Source organism: Athene cunicularia (assembly GCF_003259725.1).
Source record: "Athene cunicularia isolate RWA chromosome 5 unlocalized genomic scaffold, athCun1 chr5_part2, whole genome shotgun sequence".
Taxonomy (NCBI): Eukaryota; Metazoa; Chordata; class Aves; order Strigiformes; family Strigidae; genus Athene; species Athene cunicularia.
In genome coordinates this window covers 11,320,535-11,341,924 of record NW_020799102.1, presented here as the reverse complement: position 1 = coordinate 11,341,924, position 21,390 = coordinate 11,320,535, and the positions used below count along the sequence as shown (strand labels likewise).

Sequence of the window (21,390 nt, the reverse complement as noted above, 5' to 3'; positions counted from 1 at the left end):
CAAATATATATGCTGTGTCTTCACATGTTCTCAAACTGCTTGTCTTGATCTTTCAGAACTTGGGTCAAAGCTATTTGTAGGACAGAAAGAAATGTGAATTTAAAGGCAATGGCATCTTCTGCTGTTGTTTCAAACTTGTGCCCTAAGCGTATAACCTCACTGAAGGAAGGGAAGCCTGGACATCAGGGGGTTTGTATCACCTCACAATATAAACACTGATTATTTCTGTACTAAGAGCTTCTCCTCGCCCCCAACAGACCAATCTGCAGAGACAAGATGAGGAGGAAGCACTGTTATGCAACAGTCTGTCAGTGGCTCAGAAAGACAACTCTTAAAAATTAGGACAACAGAAGGAAATTTATTTTTGCTTTTAGTAAGAAGTGCTTGTCATACTCAGAATGTCAATTCCACTATTTTAAAGCTTGTTAGTAATGCAAACAATGTTTCAAATTCCCTTCAATCACCCCATAAGAATGTGGTAATCAACCTTTGTTTGCCAGTAGACATGCCAGAAATGAGCTTTGTCTCTCTATCCTGGCTGCGTGACAGCATATGAAAGTCTAATCGGTAAATGCTGCTTTCCCTGATAATGTTTAATCAAGAAACTCCTTCAGAGAGAAAAATTAGGGAGTTTTGACAGTCCTCCTTCTCAGTCGGAGCTCCCAAAGGAACTGTAGGCTATTGTAAGTTCTAGCCAGTACCTCACAGCTGGTTTAGGCTGATGCTACAGCAGTAGTGGATGATGATCCTAATTAAGCTGCTAATTATGTTCTCTGTGGAGGTGATTAATTAGCAACAGGAAAGTCTTGGATACTGCCAGCAGCACCATATATAGAGATAAATGAGCAGGCAGCAATATCAAAAAATCTGAGAAAAGATTTTGAAATGCACCTTGCATACCATGAAGAATCATCTTCCTGGATGATGTGGCAGAGAACTCCGATGATTTTACTGAAGTCCAGCACACTTTAATGAGGGAGTATTTGGAAACTGAGCAATTCTCTTCACTTTAGTCCCTTTCTCCCCTGACATGGTAAACCCACAGAAAGTGATTAGTAAATCTGTGAACACTGCTGAGTTGGGGTTTTCTGCTCATTGTGCACCGTTGGCATTAATTGTATGTATAGAAAAAAAAGAATCTATTGGCACAAACCTGATTTGAACTTTCAAAAATGACAAAGTTCAAAGTCTTGTCTATCTTTAGCTTTACTGTAGCCAAATGATGCCCAGCTACAGATACACTAACACAGGTTTTACCACTTTCAGACACTACATTTCACAAAAATGCTGTTGATGGGGAGCTGAGGAGGGAGGTAGTAACAATGCAAAAAGCTTAAAAGCTAAATTTTGCTGTCTCCTCTGATTCTCAGGCTTCAGGCTGTTAGCCCCAAAGAGCTGCCTAGTGTGAAATCAACTCAAGGCAGTGTTAAATGGATTGCAGAGACTGAAGGAGGGAAAAAAAAAAAAAAGAAATTCACTAGCTGGGGGGTGTTTTTTTACTTGAAAAAAATTCCACATAATTTAACTTCAAATCCTCTTCCTCAACCTGATTTTTCTGGATGTAAATATAGTCTTAAAAACTAAATGGAAAAGCATAGATTATGGAAAATAACAGATATTGATATAATTTGCCTAAAGAATTATTTAAATAATCAGTTATGCTTGGCCTCAGCTTCAAAGTTTCTGAGTCACTTGGGTTCTCCTCAACCCCTGTGGGGTAACACAGAACTGGGACCTTGAAAAGACAAGCTTACAGTACCTCAGGGCTCCAAGCTGGATTAGGACGAGACTCTGAAATCCTTGCCTATGCAGCCTCACCCATACATTTAATTAGTCCTATTTTAATTTTCTCTTGTATTTAAAACATAGCACATTCAAGGTCTCTAGACATGCTTTTTAGATATTTTGTACTTTATACAAGTATTACCTATTATTACCTAACTATTCTTCGAGCCCTGCAGCAAGTGATTTGTCACCAGTACTGGAGAGAAATTCTCTTGCCAAAACATAGGTACTAGGTATTCTCCATCCCTCCCTGGAGAAAACCTGATCATCTCTATTGTTGCCTTAAACTACTTACAGTTACAGGTTAGATTCAGTGAGACAGAGCGATTAAACAGTCCACCATACACACACTGTCTCTCCACGATGCATTAAAGCTATGGTTTAAGGCAGTAATTTTACTTTGCCAATCCTGGTTTACTGTGCCAAAGTCCCACAATGCAAAGCACTGCCTTGGTTTCAGGCTTTCAGCCCAGTGCTGTCTAATGAAAACAGCTACAATGAATTTGCATACTGGCCAAATCTATGAGCTGCCTTTTTTTTTTTTTTTTTTTTTTTCATTCACACCTCAAAAGACATTGGATTTAGGAAAATAAGACGAAAAAAGAAAAAGACAAAAACCCACCAGAATTATTCTTGCAGAGAATGTCCCAAAAGCACGGGTTTAGATGGGATGTTTTAACAGCTATTTTCTATCTGTGCTTTTCACACTGTCAACATTGAACCAGTTCCTCTTAAGTGTAAATACTTATTGTATTAATGTACAGTTGCTAAGTCAGCTAACTGATCTGCCCTTTAAAGCTAAATGAAGTACAGAGATACTGAACTGCTGCCAATAACAAGCAGAGATAAAAGCTTGTTGTAATTATACCAGCAAGGTATGATATTTTTTATTGGTGTCCTAGCTTGTTTTGCCAATATGAAGTCTTTATCATTTGTTCTGACATACAGGTGGCAGTATTTAAAAAGGCCAGCAACAGGATGTCTCTCAAATTTGTGTCACACTTTGCCTCACTGATAAACTAACTGAAATTCTTCAGAATTAATCCTTTATTAAGGTGGTCAATGGTGATATTATTTTCTATTGCTTTATTATATGACATCATGTTATATTTTAATTTGCATTTTGTTGCTATGGTTTCTACAGGAGTAAGATTTTACCCCTCTTATTACGAAGCCTATGAAGTGGATTTTGATATGTAAGACAACTGTCAAACTATAAATCCTATTTTCTGCACTTAGGAGTCAAGGGGAAATTTTCCATCTTGATTCAAAAACTATCTCCACTGAAGAAGCCCTGGGCAAAACCCAGGCTGTGGGTTTGCCAGATATAAATCTGGATCCTCTTCACTACTCTTACAGAGTTTAGAAGGAGTAGTTAGCTTCTGGCTATGCAGTGTTTCGATGTTATAAAATAAAATCTAAATGCTTAATGTTCTTAGTGAGCACTGTTGATTGCTTGGGAGTTGAAACGGCTTCTTTCTGCACTGAGGCAGTCTGTGCAGGGAGTCTGTGCGGGGAGTGCTGTCTCATGGGAGGAGCTGAGGAGAGCAGAGACTGAAAGCCAAGCCAAATATCACATAAAAAGCAAGTAGTTAGCACACTGATAATCTATAGTAGTGGTGGTATAAAGTTATGTTTATTATTTTTATAATCACCAATAAAAGTGCTAACTGAAAGGTTTTCCCAGCGTGGCTTCCATAAAGTGCTATTCAGACAGTACAAGCAGATTTTGTAAACATTTGTGATTAGCATTTACTATTGCACACACACAAATGCACAGAAATGACTGAAAAGCCTGGAGAGAGGCAAGGTCCAGAAAGTGGTGAGCTACACCCAAGCTCTGGCAGAGCTCTTCCTTCCTCACTGCCCTGCTTGGTGCTTTAGTGTTGGACTTCTCTCTCATTATCTAATTTGTGGCCTGTTTGGAACTAGAGATATCTAACAATACTTCCATGAACTAGACACAGACAGTTCCCAGTTCATTATGATACCAGTGAAATGCGAGTTTAGGCTTCCACCAGTAAGCCCCAGGGTTTTTATAATAGATATTACCAGAATTTAAGACATAAACACAGAACAATGTCCTATGAAGGGAAAAAGGGGCTCATATGAACACTGCACTCAAAATAAATCTTTGATGTCTGTACCTGATACAAGACTACTATCTTACTCCACTGAAATACCCAGGTTGGAGAAAGAATATTTACCATAAAGCTGACTTATGTTGGTTTATTATTTTTATGACTTACAGCCAAGCTCCAAATATTAATCAGCTGGAAGTCTCTAAGCCCTCTGACTTCATAGGAATTCTGCACATACAGAAAAAAAAGACTAATCAAATCTTTAATGGATCAGACAGACTAATCAAATGGCAATAACCAAGGAACTGAGGACCAAAGTCCTGCTCTGTAAAAGCTTCTTTCAGTGACCTTAAGCAAATCCCTTAATCAGTGTGGCTTGGTATCTTTGTGTAGTCACAGGTATAGATGAGAAAAATTAATCACTAAAAGATCATCAATTCTGGTGGTAATAAAGACCACAAAAGCACCTACGATAAACAAATAACTACAGACACTAGGTTTCTATTTACTTTTAGAGGTGAGAGAGTTAAAATCATTATAGTTGTACACAACAGTTCAACATAACTCAAAATGCTCATAATTAGAATTCTTAAATAAGTTCACTGTGCAATCAAAATTAGTCTCATGTATTTTAAGCCCAGGATTAAATCTTTTTAATAGATAAGGACATTTTCATCAAATATTTCCACTTTATAGAATTCTCTCCTAGCACCCACGTTACTTTGTGGAGAAACTTCTGTAACCAAAATAATTTCAATACAAAATAGAAGTGCAGAAAAATGTAGAAACATTGCTGACAAGAAGAGCTCTGCAATTCTGAAGAATCTTGAAAAAAATAACTGCTCACTAGGACATGGTATAATGAATATTCTTTATAATTTATTATCTCATTACCTCTTACAGTGAGGAAATAAGTAATTTAATTTAGGGAATTTGGGCAATTTGGGGAATCTCCTAGCAATAGAAAAACTTTGGAAGAACATATTTTTTAGAGGAGAAACAGTTCTTTAATCAGTGTTCATACACTTGCATCCAAAGACAGACAACCATAGTGAATATGAAGGGGGAAAACCTACCACTGCATGTCTCTTCATCTGTGTCTGTATCTTCCAAATCTAAGTACTTGTCCACCTGCTGTAAAAAAAAAAACAAACTGGAAAATAGATTAAAATGTATTAATTCCATTCCTTACAGTACAAGCAAAAAAAGCATTAAATTGTCTGCTTCATCTTCTCCATTCTCTCCTGCATTTTTCCAAGAAAGCATATGAATTTTCTTTGAAATGTCTAACCCAAAGGAAATACTTTTATGTATAGGCAAAGAATTGCTGCCAAAATTGCTGCATTTCAACCGTGATGGGAAAGAAGCTCAAGCTGTACAGAAAAACTTTTTCAGGAACTTAGTGGGAAGATGGAGAAGTGAAATATTATCACAGAAAAAAGATACATGATAAGTTACTCTGCAGTTTTGCAAGCACACTGCATATGGCACAGAGACAATACATGCTGCAGGCAAAGTACAGCTTGATCCTTCTGCTTTGATACTAATGGTGAACTGAATGGGAAAGAAAAAAGTTAAGTATTATTAAATTTTTAGTATTTAATCTGGGACATTGCACTACTGTTTTTTCATGCTGATATCCCTTGAAAACAGTCTGAACTATCTAAAACATAGCACAAGAAAAGATGTTTCTTATTTCAGTTAGCACTCTGAATAGATGCATAGGGTGAGAGTGAAAGGCCTTTCCCAGCCTGTGTGTAACTAGTGTTACCGTGAAGGATTTACTAGATGCACTGGGTAGTCTTCTGTGTTTCCATGAATTAACTAGAGATGCTCTTAGAGAATTTGTCCAACCTGATTTGACACCATTTTCATCAACACTTACATAATCTTTACTCTTTAAAATTACACACTCATTAACATTTGAAAAAATTTTGGGATGGTGATGCTCTCATCCTCCTTTCCACAGATGGAAAAGAAATGTATTGCAAGTACTTTGTAAATGAATAAAGCAAAACCCAGTCATGTTCTGCCCATAATCAAAGAAAAACATACCTTCACTCTTTCAGACAGACTGACATCATTTCCATCAGAGTGACCAGCCTTCCAGCTCCCATTCGCCCCTGTCTGCAGGTAGATAGGCAGAAATATGCAAGAAACAGAACCAAAATCACAGTCAAACCTCCTACTGATTTACACATACAGATCCTTTACAGTATATTTACAATTTTTAAGAAAGTGAATGCAATGCTCTTGAAAATAAAATGTATACAGGTAATCCTTTGAAATCCTACATAGGACCAGATTGAATCAAATGGAACAACAGTGCAAGTAATCATAACATGCCTAAAAAGCAGCATTTAGAACAAGCATTGTTTTCAATAGCAGTTTTTTCCCTCTTCCCTTTCCTCAGGGCAGGCTTAAAAATTACAGTGGCCAACTTACTGCATCACAGCCTCCTCCTGCTACACTAGAATTTTTCTGATGCATTGTACTATTACTGTATTTGTTTCTTAAACTGCTAATGTGACGAAAATGTGCAGCCATGCCTGAAACTTTTTTTCTGTAGCAACAAAGACAAGTATTGAGATGTTTCATTAAATAAAGGATAACGGAAGTTGCACATTGCTTTATGGGGAAGACAGCCAATTCAAAGTAAGAGACCCAAAAGCAGTCTATCCCAGTGAGATAACTGTATTCTTCATGAGAAAAATGACAAAATGATTCTTGTCATTATTATTACACAATCAACTGATGGAATGTGATTGTTTTAAAAGCCTTGCTTGATTCCACCTCAAAGGCATGTGCTTGTAGGAAGGAAAATGACAGCTTGTGCTCTTTGACTGGGGCCTGGCAGGCCTATCATTTGAAGCACTTAAGTGTGTTGCCCTGTATTGCACAAAATGACATGCTACTTCTTTTCTAATGAAAAGTTTAATGACAGAAATTTTTGAGATCACAGCTTAGTTAATCAGGCAGGACAGCAGTTCTTGACAAGTGGATTCAGATTTCCATCTCCCTCTATCCAGAAAATGTCTGTTGTTTTCCTGTCCCTACACATCAAATCCCTAATCTCATACATTTCAGAAGACTAAAAATGCCTCTGGCCTGCCTACTGTTTAGGTATCTGAAGGAATCTACCTTCAGTAACACAGAACTCAGTACTTGCTAAAATCCCCAAGGAACAAAATTAATCTGTGTATGCTGGCATCCATACTCAAGATTTTTTTCTTTTTGCCAATCTTTACCATTAACTGCAGTGTTCAGTGAAAGCATTACAAAGGTCCTTGCAGGTCACCTTATTTATTAGATTATGGCAGCTCTTCGGTAGAGCAAATGCCACTGCCAAACATGATCCCTGCAGGTGCCTCTGTAAGCATTACACACTTAGGTAGTATTTTAAATATTTGCCTCGGATGGGATAAATACCACTAGTCTCTAACATTTGGACAGCGCATCTCCCATAATTTCATCTGTTTGAATGTGGTGCTTGTCCACATGGACAAATGTTAACTCCTTACCTCATTTTCATTTGGCATCTGTGGTGGATGAGACACCCAGATTTCTTTGCTTCTTCCAGGTGAGACATCTTGTTTATTTCTGTTTGGTAATTCAGAAGTAGAATACGTTTTTCTTAAGGAGTCCACTTTACTACCTGGAATTGTCTTCCCCGCTTCCTCTGCAAGGAGAATCACACATCAGATAACATAATGCACTACTCAAGAGAAGAAAAATGTGAATTTCATTGGATCAAATTTTACACATTCACTGCTCCTCTCATGCTCAGAGGTTCAATATGCATCATATACATATATTTTGCAATCTTTATCATAAAACCAAATATGCAGTTTGAACTTAAAGTGCACAGAGTATCACTTATTCCTCAATACTGAAGAATTCATTCTCTCAAAAGCTTATGCAGTATACAGAAAACTTGATAAAGTAAACCAAAAGCTGAAAAAAGCAAGACAGGAAGTAAGGTTACACCTTAGTTTTTGTTTAAAAACTTGTTTAAATGCTCTCTGAATTCTGTAGAAAATGGTACATAACATTTGTGCCCATGCCTTCATCTGGCACTGCAAACACCAGCACATATGAAGAGTCTCTCTGCAAACCACTATAAACCCCATCACAACTGCACACACTCTGTACAGCTATTTTAGATGTACATTTTTAGAACTAAACCCAGAAAACCCCCCTCATTCCTCAACACCAACACGCACTGCCAACACTTACATGTGTAGTTTCAAAAGTCCTGCAATTGTGCTTATGTGGGATCTGTGCTCACAAAATCACTTGATACCTGAAGCAGTTCAAGTGCATGTATTCCTTCACATACCTAACTGACGGTGTACCTTCTTATCAAGCACAAGAAAGGACTCTGATTTTGATCATTGTATAGCAATGATCTGGTCCAAACATTAAGTACTTCTTGTACTTCCTACCTCAGTATTGTGGTATCACCCTGTTTACAGTGACTATCAGCCCAAACGTGTGCCCCATGTGTGAACCTCACAGCCATCAGAGCAAATGCCCATGTTGTCTGGTAACAAAGTGAGCCTTGGCAGTCCTTGCCCAAGCTGACACTGATACTGGCTGTGAGACTGCCAGGCCCAGCACTGCAGAGCTCTTGGGTGCCCACGGGCACCACTGCCAAAGAGGCACTGACAGGACCTATAATCTAGCCCCTGTACCTTTAATTAGTAGAACACCTCATTTAACTTCTGTTTTCAGTGTTTAACAACCATAGCATGCTCTTGCCTTAGCTTATTACCGACTTGATTTCCTCCCTTTATCATCAATCTGACTGGGTGGGAAAATTTTGCGAATAAATATTTTACTGGGATCAGACTAACAAACAGCAGTACACCAGTGATATTTAATTGCCAGAAGTTTAGGTCCTGAGATTCAATATTAAATACAGATGTTCAAGCAGGGTTCGTTCCCTTAGGGGATTCCTTCAGTCTTGAAAACAGACTGGAAAAATGTTTTGCCAGTGCATCAACAGAAGATTGGAGTAACTTCTCTCATGTTTATTATAGACAGAACTGAGTATATCAATGGTAGATAGCCTGGGACATCTTTCAGACATTTTAACAACTCCTTGGACAATAAGAGCAAAGTTAAGACAATTATTAGTGCTTCTGACTGTTCTATGAGCCAGGTCCATGGGGGACAGAGCAGCCATCAGAATAAGGATACAGCTACAGGATCATCAAATGAGATCTCAACAGTACAGAGTGGATCTAGGAGCTGATTACAGATCAGGCCAAGAATGTGCATGGAAGTATGGATCTCTGAACCCAAGATAAATAGGTTTTTTCCTACAACATGGCAAAAAATATACTAAGCATGACCAAAATAAAAATGCAGGACTTTTTATTTTAAAAATCCCATTATCAAATATGGAGCGGCTACAGAACAATCAATTCAAATTAACTTCACACCACACGTTCTTAATGAAAAATAAATGCTCATATAGCAGAGTTTCTTGGGTTTAGTTTGAAAAATCTACTTTGCAACAATAAGAAACACTGCAGTGCATTTCTAAGCATAATTATATGTTACAGGCATTGGAGTAAATCTTGTGGAGAGTTTTAATGATGCCCTTGGGGTTGAGCCATCCACTCAAGAGTTATTAATCCCCAGGGACAGCTCTGTGCTGGAGTTACTCTGACACATAGAAAGGGCTGGCAGTCTGCACATAACCTGAAGTCCACACTCGTCAGAGTCAAGGTTCATAGAAAGAAAATTCTACCAGACCAGAACAATTTAACAAACAGTTTTAATGCTCAGACCTCAGAATAATTCCTAAATCCCAGGTCTCTTTGATATGACATCTGGCTTCTCCCTGTTTTTTATCAAGTACTTTCCCAAAACAATATTTGGAAACAGCAGTACATATGGGCAATCTCTTCTTCCTACACACTCTCTTTTTCAAGTCATGGAAAGGAAGCAGTATTACAAACAAAACCTCTTTTAAACTCTTGACAGGTAAAATGGTCACCCACTGTTTAAAGATATTTTTACTGTCACCCTACTTTATAGGAAGAACTAGATGACTAGCTCAAAAAGCTTCACTCTTTTGTTATTGTAGTGGTAAAACAGGATGGACTTCCTGTTTTGTACAAAGAACAGACAAATTTTATATTAAAGACTGACAAGCCACAAAAAAATATTAATGTATTATAGGGTAGGGGTGTATTAGCAAATTGTGCAGCCAAACATGTGCAGACCTATAGAGTAGCAATAAGGACGGAGGACCTGGCATCCTCTTTGTGTACATCAGGAGCCTTCATGTATGAGAAGTCAGAAGAACCTTCTGGAATCCATACACTTTTCTCAGCCAGATCAACGGAGACAAAGGACATCAACAACTGCAACATAATTCATACAGCTGATAGGCTCTGAATAAACATGATATTCCTGCACAAGTCTATGTCTATCTTGGATACCACTGTGGTCATTCCTCTGGGATATAAATCAGATCATCCTCCTCCAAAACATAGGTTCTGAATTCTCCAAATTAAACAATATCATTTTAGCATAAAAAGATCTATGACACATAGCTGGGCAGTTATAATTAGACAGTGCATATGAGCTGACAAACTTATTTTATTAGGTTATATATTTTCTGGACAGTTGAGCTATTGTTACAGTTCAAAAGCTAGATAGATTAAATAAGCTAATAAGAAATCAAGTGCATTCATTGTATTTATGTGCCACTTACTGACCCCAGACTACAGCTAGAAGCACTGTTCCTTTTCTTAAGAGATCAGTCATAAACTGCTGTCAGAAACTTTTTTCTGGTTAAGACCACTGCAGAGTTAATTGGGTTATATAATATTAAACATTACACTTGATGAAACATTCACAACTGCAATGCGATACTAGATTCATGACTTCAAGTGAAGAAAAATTCAGAAGGAAATGAAAAAAGCAACCCAAAGCAGCTGTGAAATGCATGCTGCGGACAGAATCTCAGCTATGTCACCATGTGCATAATGAGCCACATAAATTGGAGTGGGGGAGGTGAATCACACATGACATGGCTAGCCTCAAGCAGCCCCTCAGGGCCAGTAAGATCCACCTTCAGATGTCCAAAGTAACTACTGATACCTATAGTTTCTCAATGCATGCATCACATAACTGGCTGTTCTGAAGCAGTAACAGTCATGATCTTAAAAAATATTATTAAAAACAACACATGAATTGTTGTAAATTTAAACTACAATCTGCAGAGGAGTATCACAGCTGCATTCCTTTGACAGTGTTCTGAGTTTCAACCATTTCTCCTTACTTTTGAAAGAGAAGGGGGAAGAGGAAGGATCACATTCAAGACAGCAAGAGGATCACTCTGCCTTCTGCCTAAGTGATAACTGACTCATTATTCACAGTCACAGTTCTCAACCTGCCAAGATCCAGATGTACAACACTGGCCTTCACAACATGTGACAAAAGTCCAAAATAAGGGATACCAACACAACAAAAAGTAGCAGAAGAAGGTTGAAATGATGGAAAGATTCACATATTCACTCTGCAGAAAGTTTTTCAGTCTTACTTTTCAGAAATTCCACTGTCAGTACCTTAACACTGAAATAATAAGCCAGCTTAGGTCTCTAGAAAAGTAAATCTGAGTATCTCAAGAGTAGTATCCATCATAATTTTGTGTCACTGAAAAGTATGTTGCAGACTTCAAAAACATATTTCTATCAAAAAGTATATCCAGCTTGATAAATTTTTTTCTCTCCTGCTATCTATCCTCTATATTGCTTAAAATTCTCTTTGTCTTTCAATTTGGAAGGGAATCTTTTGAAAATGACCACTGATCACCCACATATTTCAAAGAATAATGGAGTCACTTATCACAAAGCCAGAGAAGAGAGCTACCAGGATTATCAAGAAAAACTTCCTGTCATCTGTTAGATGAAATAGTAGCCCCGGAAGAATGATAGAAGTCTCGTGGTCTGAAACATTTCTAAGACAGACCAGATGCAGCAAGCAATAACATATGGTAGAAAACCTAACTTGGGATAATACAGTGGACAAAATAACACAAACTACTAGGTATTTCCCACCTGTTTTTCAACTGAATTGATTCATGACAAAAACAAAAATTGGGTGAGAATGAAAAACAGGCCCCCTTAACTATATAAAAAAAAAAAAAAAAAAAAGTTCCAATTTAGTTCTTTGTCCTCAAAATGATGGACTGAGGGCCAGCAGAAGGCCTGTGAATCCCTTCAATCCCTTCCAAGTCAAGCCTTGATGGAAAACCTGCGATTCACATAATACAGTGACTTTGTGCAGGACTCCTGAACAAAAAGTCATTTTACTTATAGTAGTATGACAATTGTCCTGTACAGAGGTCATGAAATTTCAAATCTCATGTTCATTCACTATGTCCATTCTTCAAACACACCATCAGCAAACAGCCACATTTTAAAACAAGAACAAGCCCTGTCACCGAGAAGTTTCTATAAAAATATCACTTTGAGATGTTCACAAGATGGTAACATACTGTAGGAGAAGTATGGGTATTTATGTATTTGCAACTATGTGAACGGTCGTATGGTGCTGAGTTCATTTACCCTACATGCCAAGCTGTAAGAGGAAAAAACAAATTTCAAGGCCAAAAATCCAATTTGTTCAGAAGATAATTTTTAAAGCCTTCTATTTCTTTTTGGTAATTCAATCAAACCAGCTCCCAGATTTTCTGCAGTAACCCAATCAAAGCTTGCAGCCTCCTTCTGCTTGCATGTTGCCCAGCTGAGAATAGAACACAGTGTTTTAAAGTTACTTATCCTAGAAAACCTGTTCTGATTTACATTCTCAAGCTATCTTCCTGTTTCCATGTATTCAAATGCATAAATCTCCGTAAATCCATGCAGTTTGTCCAATTTTTCATGACAAAAATCCCAAGTATCCCACACAGTAAGTACCTGCAGGATTTCAGTATCAGTGTCCTATAAGTAAGTGTCCATAAGTAAGAGCAATCCAGGTGCAATTCAGGCACCTAAACCTCATTATGTAGTGCTGGTTTAGGAGTCAGGGCATCCTGCCTAGCCTCCTGCTGCCATCCAAAAAGGTAGTGGATGTTCCATAGATACTATATAATATCTGCCAACCCTCAGCATCTGAATTGCCTATCCCCTAGGTATCTGAATTCCTGAAGTCCCATTCCAATCTCGCTCAACCAAAACCCTCACTAATTTCGAGGGCACTGATCTCACAGTAGCACTGAGCAAACAGAACTCTTCTGTCAAAGTAACTTGAGCAGAGAAAATAACTTACCTGCCTCAGTGTGCAAACTGACATATGTGACACATCAAACATTGTAATCTTCTGATGCTACACTTCCTCCAATTAACAAGGGCATTTTTGCTGCTGAATCTCCTTTCCTTCACTGCAGTGTTTTCCCAATGTAACTCACTCACGCCCACAGAATTGTTTGCTCTTGACACCACAACAGAGATTCAGCTGGTGCAGCCTTTTCCCCTAATGTCTTTAATCTTACCCTGATTAAATTAAAATAATCAGCAAAAAAGTACTTTACCTTTTTATTTTTTAAAAAAAGTCAACTTTTACTATAATCGGTAACATGGACTTGATTCTTTCCTCACTAATTCCAATTTCCTAAGGAAATTTCCCTATACCATGTTCTCAACTAGGATAAATACATATTCCATGGACTGGGACAAGTAACTTCAGTGGGACTATTTGTGACTTAAAAGGGTAAACTCTCAGGTCCCCATTATTACCTTTTACTGCCATTTTGGGGTATTTTCCTTACTTAGTATGTTTAAAAACAGACAGGAAGGGACTTTTTTTGTATGTGCTCCTTCGGGGGAAAGAGGAATTACTTACTCGCAAGTATATTTCAGCCACTCTCACACATCTTCTCTAGCTTAACGTACAGCAATACTTCTTCCAGACTAACTCAGCTCTTAATTTCAGAAGTTCAACTGTTCTTTCACTGTATCAGTATCTCTCCCTTTTTCCTTAATGGAACCTGTATGTTCTGATTTTATGTAGTGTTTATCTGTATCAGTATCTATGTCCCTGTTGTGCTTTAGATAGTGTCAGTGTCAGAAAATGTGCAGTATTTCCTGTTTATACCATGTTCACCCCAGCTGATCATTTAAAAATATGTATTATTTTTTCCACGGTTCAACAGTACTGTTGCTGGGTACCTTCTCCATTTGAATACTATAAAGCAGTCAGTTAAATAACACGGCAAATGTGCACTTGACCATTTCAGCAGCCTTCACAAGCAAAATTCTGCTTCTTCCAACAGATGATGATGAAAAATAACCTTTAAAAAATTCAGAAAACCATGACAGAAATCTTAGAGCAGATTCTCAGCTGATCTATCTACCAGGGATCAAGTGGTATCTGTCACTAGCAAGCAATGCCAAAATATCAGATCAGATTTCCAGTTCTAACAACAAAGAGTGTTTATGTGGTTGTAAAGGCATAGGCTGTACAACTGATAGTATTTTGCAATTATAATATGAGAGTGTATCAGGATAAAAAAAGCTGGAAGACCTTTTCCAGAAGTTGATTAAGATGGGCCTGCTTCTAATGGCTTCAGAAAATCTACACTGTTCTTTGCAGAATTCAAATAGCGTTATTTTTCAGAAATTGTGTTTGAGGGATAGTTTAGAAAGAGCTTTAAATTAAACAGTAACTAACAAGAGAATACTAGTTCAGTGTACAGGAACTCCACACTTCTTTGAGTCTTGGCTACACTAAGCCATACATTGAACCTTAGCTTAAAGTAACATAATGTATTTATTACTTAAATAAGTACTGTGTTTGTTACACTTTTTTTTTCTTTTTTACAGTCAAAGCAACACAAATGTGCTTAAATCAATTCTCAGCGCAAGGTGACTACATTAAATACATATTTTTGGAGCACTTTAAAGAGCAGGTGACATACTAATAAATCAGGACAGAATTGATCTTGAAAACCTTCTGTGTACTTGCATTCTAGAAGGATTCAGCACAGACAGGTGAGTAGATAAGCACTCTAAGAAACAAGTGAACTGTCTATAATTAAAAGCATCTGACATCTCCACACAAAGTATTCCTTTCCTAACAAATATCCTAAAAAGATTACAGCAGGTGCAAACAAATTAATAAAATGTCAGATAGCCCAAGAGTTTCTAAAATGCTCAATTTTGGATAGTATAATTAAGATACTAAGGCATCTTCAAAAGACCTGATTATTCATTTTAAGGCAAATACCAACTTGCTCGAAACTAGGCATTTCTATGCTATTTTACCCTGGACATGGAAAAGCACACAATTCTATAAAGAATTCAGCACTAAATTGGAAGTGAGGTCACTTGATTTCTGTTTCTGATTGTCCTGTTGAGCCACTGTATGGCTCTGATCTCTGATATTTGCTTTGTGTCCCTTCCACATCTAGAAAAGAAGGCTTCCTCATTTCGCTACACTGACTCGAACCTTGGCCAACAGCTGCATTTAGCATACTTCGATGCCTTTCAAGGCAAGGTGATGACCTTGAGCAAGACTTCATTTTATAGTGCTACAGAATTCAACTGTAGCTGAATAGCCACTATAGGATGGAATCTGTATCAAAGTACCAACAGCAAAATTATTAAATATTTCCGTTTCCTACATTCTAGAAAATCTAAGTTATTCAACAGAATGAAAATACTTTTTTTTTTCCATCTGAAACAATCTTTAGAAATTGTTTAGTAATAAAACCATCACAGAAAAGAACAAAGAATTGCTATCAGAGAAACACTATTGTTCCATGGCTGTCAAAGTTTCCAGGAGTTCGGTGCCTTTGTCCTTATCTGGTGCTGCCAGTGAGTTACTGTGCAAATGAACACGAGTCATTTCCCTTCTTTACGCCTAATTTTTTTCTGTCTATACAATGCAGATGAACTACTTTGCATAGCAAATACCACTGAGATCTAAGGACAACAAATATCCGTAAAAGAGATCAGCTGTTATTATTTTAAAAATAATCTATTATGTTTGCATCCTTATACCTGTTTTTTTTTCTATATTTAAGGGCTTTGTATGGTACTTGATTTTATACTATATTGAATGAAGGTTACATAGAGATAGCCACTGAATTTATGATCAATAGAAAATTGCAAATTTTTTCTCCCAACCAATTCTTTCCAATGATCCAGCACAACACATCAATAAAAAGCTCTGAATTGACGCTGTTTCCCCATTTCATGCCCTGTTTAAGTTCCCTGGGGATGACAGATTAATTTAATTAGTTTTATTGAACTGTCTAGTTGCTTTTATTGGCAAATCTACTCATAGGAAGAAGGCTGCAAATTTCTCTTGAGGTTAGAATTGTCCTACTGGTCCATTTTTAAAATAAAAGTGAATTTACTGTCATTTCTTATACAGTTTTCTGCTATGCTTTCTGCTGCTAAGACTCACATTTGTAAAGTGACACTTTATAGGAAGTTTAAAGTTGTTTTCCCAAATGTGATTAACAAAAAAAGAAAGCAGACAGCTACCAATCAAATGGAACTGTGAACTAAATACATCGTTCAGCTTTCACTGGGGAATTAATATGATCACAATACACAGTATGGCTCTTGCATGCCACCTGGAAGCAGAGAAGTGGTCAGCTACTTTCCAACTTCCTCTGCTTGACAACTTGCTTGATACAGAAGCATCAAAAAAACAGCACTGAGGCTATGAAGTATACATCCAAGGTTCCATTTGCTCTGAGGTGGGTGTGATCAAAGTCCTCAGACTTCAATGCACTGCCAGACAGTGTGAGGTATATGAAACAGAGCAAAATTAACAGCAGGAATGGACTGAATTTAACCCCAGTGATCAAATGCCCAGGACCATGGAAAAAAATATGAATCTATACCTGGGTTTGGGTAAGAATTTTATTTATGGCAATATTTTTCTATGCAGCTGACTGATCCAGGAATATTTTTGGAAGTGGGAGAGGAGTAATTTAAAATTTAAATAAAAAATTTGAAGCTTGGACCTTTGGGGTTGGGGTTTTTTTCTGTATTTTTTGTAGAAGGTCAAAGGAGATATTTTATGTTCCAGTGAATTTCCCAATCTTCCTCTGAGTTGAGAAAAATTAGCAGATGCTGCCTTCTAATTTTGGATATCAGAGTTCTCTCTACCAGATTTCAAACATTCTTCCTAAGATTTGAAAGAGTCTCTCTCCCTGTGTGGCAATTTTTTAAAAAGTGAGGATTGTGTCTATTTCCAGGAGATTTTGTCCAAAGTTGCTCTAGGAAATGTTTAGTTCTGAAGAGACCACTCATTGACCACATCTGCAGAAATCTGTGTCATAGATTCCTTTGTAAATCCAATTCTTCTGAGGCTTCTTCAACTGCACAGTCAAGAAATCACTCTTAAGATTTTTCTCTGAACTTAAAAAACCTATAGTGGCATTGTACAACCTCAAAGCAAATGCCAGCTAGCTGTTATATTATCAGATTGTCTTTACACTCAAAGCTAAAAGAATAAACTAGCAAGACTAAATATGTAACTTGTCAAAAGTGAGTTCACTGATTCTAAGAGCAATACAAATTAATGTATTAAAATAAATTACTAATAAAATTATTCCTCTTACCAACGTCTTTGCTTTGGGTTTGCACAAGAGGTGGTCATTTGTTTCCAGATGCAGAAAAGTTCTGCAAAGCTTTACAGCCAGCATGAAAAATTTCATCTTTCTAGACCTGTGCACTAACTACTAAATTATATTCCCATGAGTTCACCAGCCCTTTCACTTATCTATTCACCTTGCTAATATTATTCTTTTGGCAAAAAAACGCCCTTGGGATGCTGTAAGTAGGAAAGCTAAGAGACTTATTAGAATCTTACCCCAGCCCTCCATCCATAAAGGGTTAAAAAAATGTCCAATTATGGAGGGAGTGCTCCCATATTTTTTAAATATTACGTGTTTAAGATATATAGGTCTTGTTCTGTTGGAGTACATAAATTTTTCACTGCTGAGCTCAGAGTTTTAAAATGACATTTAAGTATGTTTATCCATGTCCCATCAGATCTGGTAGAAGTGAGGTAAAAGCCTTACTATAGGATTTACTTGTCAATTATTCTATGAACTCTCATTCTGTCACAGCACCAAGCACACCTTAAAAAACAGACTCATTGGGGGGTTTAGGAATACTAAAATCAGGAAGATTTAATACCTATATCAAAGATATAATTTTACAGTCCTACTAAGTTATAACATAACTGTTATAAACTGTTATAAACTGTCTGTGCTACTTAAACCATACACATATCACTAAACGAACTGCACAGAATTTAGAACCTTATTTTGAGTCCAACTTTTGCTCTACTTGAGCTTAGAGAATATCTTTCCAAATAACACAAGGAAGAATAGGAGTAGCCAAAGGTAGTATCATACATTCGGATCTAAAAAGACATTCTAAAAATGCGGTTTTCTTGATTAGGATGTTAGCAATCCCTAAAAAGCCAATGAAAGTCTGGAGTACAAAGATTAATATTGTTTCCTGTGTTTACAAGAATGGAACTATTCTGTCAGCACAAGACCTGAATGTGCTCGCAGGGAGTTACTCCAGGTTGACATTTATAGCCTCAAAGGGTTCTTTTTAGACAGGCCAGACAGTCAGGGATGCTTGGGTCCCTGTACTCAAGGTATATTCAGTTTCACTGTGTGTAAACTTAACTCATGAAGAAAAATTAAACATTAGCTATGAAATCAGATTCTTATGAGATGCTTTCAAGAATAATGTAGAAACTCCTGGTGAAAGTATCCTTGTAATCCCAACTAGAGAGCTGGTACAAATTCTTGCACAAGTTAAAATCACCTTACATAAATACAGTACCCTGTGAAATCAGTGGGATCCAAGAAGTTATATGTGTGTCTTCTGTTTCCAATGTTATGACAGTCAAAAATCTATCAGATGGTGATGTTTTTTCAAGGGATTTTTTTAAAGCACTCCTATATATTTACACACACAACTGAATGGGCTTGGTTATTCGTGTACACAAATAGCTATCTCCATATCTAATTAAGCAGGACTGCAAATTCTTACATTAATGATCACTGTACAAAGATTTAGTGTGTGGATCAACACCATTATCAGGCCAAATTCAGAAAGGTAATCTGAAAATAGTCAGGTTTTGCTTGACAGTAACCACAAATTTATCCCTACAGTAAATACCTGAACTCATACATAAAAGTGAAAATTTCTGGAGCCTATTAGCAGATAATCTTATTAAGCTATCACAGCTGCTCTTTAAAAAAACAAAACCAAATGCCTCTTATTTTCAAATGCAAAATTAAGAAACTAAGAATGTGATATTTTAAAGTATCTTGCACTGTTCTGATGATAAAATGCCTTCTGCTTTAAGTGGCATTTCTGCAGGTCATTAGTTTATAATGTAAACCTGCACCTTTGGGTATTTTTAAAGGAAAATGAAGGTGAGAGGAAAACAAGCTGAGCCCTTTTGTTTATACCAGCATATGAAATTGCATTTCTAAGCATTTGATTCAGCTAAAGCTCTACCTTTTAAACAGTTTTAGTGGCAGATGCTGTAGTGACAATGAAAGTGACTGAAATACATGCTGAGGCTTTTTGCAAGTAGCATCGTGATATGCAGCATGCTTCTAAGATAGAAGCTATCCCCAGTGTATCAATCATACATAAAGAAGACCAGAACCTAATTTTCAATCCTCTTATCTCATTCCCCAGTGTCTCCTTTTCTCGTCTATTTTTTATTGGGAGGAGAGACAGAAGGTTGCCACAAGATTATTTCTATGGCAGCTTCAACTCCCCCACTGGTTTTCTGCTCAGTGCCTGTGACTGACACTTAGTTCTGCCTGAAGGACAAGGACAGGACAGACTTCTGAGTGCCAATCAATGGAGCATGCCACATGCTGTAATTGAAAAATACAGTGCTTCTGCAATAATACGAGGACATCATTTTTAGTGCAAAGCCATGGTAGAGAATCGTAAGTGAGCAATATGTAGCTTGCATTTATTTTTATGGCACCTGACTTAACATGGCCAAAAGAAATGAATCTGAGCTACATAATTTGGATCCAGACCTGAACTGCCCATAATTCAGCAATGAAGGTTATGAAGGTTAAGCCCCACCTTTTACTTCATCTGCAGACCATGTGACCTGTTCAGTCTGATCATCCTAATGTGATGTTCTGATGTGCCTTCATCCAAGTTATCTGGTAGCTTGGCACACGTGGCAGCATAGCACAGCTTTAGCGTTAGGAAACCTGTGAAAGTATCCAAACTGCACAGCCCTGATCTCATACCATCTCCTATTATTACATATTTCCTTAGGCTCTTCTTTTATGGAGACCTCTAGCAAAACAATGCAGGGTGTAGTTAGGAAAGCCTGTCCTTCCAAATAGTGCATGCTCCCTCACCTCCCTAAAGCGAGGAAAACATGATTAACCACTTGTAGAGACCTACCTTACAGTCTATGAAACAAGCTAAGGAAAGGCTGTCCTTAGAGATCCAGCTGCTGACAGGAGAAACCAAAGCATTACAAGGATTTGCCTAAGGTCACAAAACAAGCAAGTAGCAGAACAACACTAAATACTAGTGCTTCTCTTTTTAATTTCCCTTCTGGCTGCGATTTCTAATGGGAGATTTGGGAAGTTACATACCTTTCAAAAGATAAGTGAATGTATTTAGAAACTCTTCATATGACTGCTCATGGCTATTAATAAATTGATCAAGGATGCTGTTGTTTAATAGTTGTTCTCCCATGATTCACACCTTGACAGTCGAACCAGTCTATCTGCTTTAGTAGGCTGCTCCTGCAGTAGAAAGAAAAGAGCCATATGTATCTGTAAGCAGAAAGCACATCAACTGAAGAGTCCCTAATTCACATAGATGAGCACCAGAATGCCGAATTTTTCTTCTCTCCTTGTGAAATTCTGATCTTGTCAGTGGGATTTTACACAACATTTCCCCCAAAATTCAAGCGGACATAGTAATTTTAAGTGCAAAGGGAGAGACTGTGATCATCTATGCCTGAAATTTATGTCTTCGGGGACACAGAAGTGTCACTCTTTCTTGGTGGTGTTCATTCCCTTTCTTGAAGTTTTTCAGCCTTACACCCCTGCCTTCTTTGCAGAAACATTGGCACTACTCACTAGCGTGTTGAATTTAGCTACTGGGACACCTGTACGTTCAAAACTTGGACTGAATCCATTGTTCTGCAGGTGCACTGCTCATGGTACCATCAAAGCCAGCAAGCCCAGATTTTGGAGGGCATGTTAAATCATGAAGGGGGGGTTTAAATGACCTATAAACAAATCAGAGGAGGACTGGCAGTAAAGCTTAGATTCCTTTACTCTAAAATACCCTGGGAAGCCCGAAAACTGAGAAGCAATTTGGGGGAATAGTTGTATCCTTAACCAAGCTGAATGGCAGCTTTCTCAAGTGAATGCCATGTTCTACTGCCAACGGGTCATCAGCCTGAGATTAAGCATTCAGACCAGGTGTTATATAGCTCAACTCTTGCTCTGCAGCAGAGC

General features: G+C 37.5%; 1 protein-coding gene across 8 annotated transcripts in view; it reads right to left on the bottom strand.

Moving 5' to 3' along the window:
* Positions 1 to 21,390, bottom strand: part of C5H11orf74 (chromosome 5 C11orf74 homolog) — a 48,944-nt gene that overhangs the window by 15,140 nt on the left and 12,414 nt on the right. For 3 of the 8 annotated variants that reach the window (XM_026850489.1, XM_026850485.1, XM_026850491.1), the window contains exons 2-5: positions 20,515 to 20,667; positions 7,388 to 7,545; positions 5,922 to 5,993; positions 4,943 to 5,000 (exon numbers count right to left, since the gene is read on the bottom strand). In XM_026850489.1, coding sequence (XP_026706290.1) covers positions 4,943 to 5,000; positions 5,922 to 5,993; positions 7,388 to 7,545; positions 20,515 to 20,617 — 391 coding nt within the window. In that variant the 5' untranslated portion in view covers positions 20,618 to 20,667. Of the gene's footprint in view, positions 1 to 4,942; positions 5,001 to 5,921; positions 5,994 to 7,387; positions 7,546 to 20,514; positions 20,698 to 21,390 lie in introns of those variants that run through there. The other 5 variants (XM_026850490.1, XM_026850487.1, XM_026850492.1 and 2 more) reach the window with 3 other exon arrangements.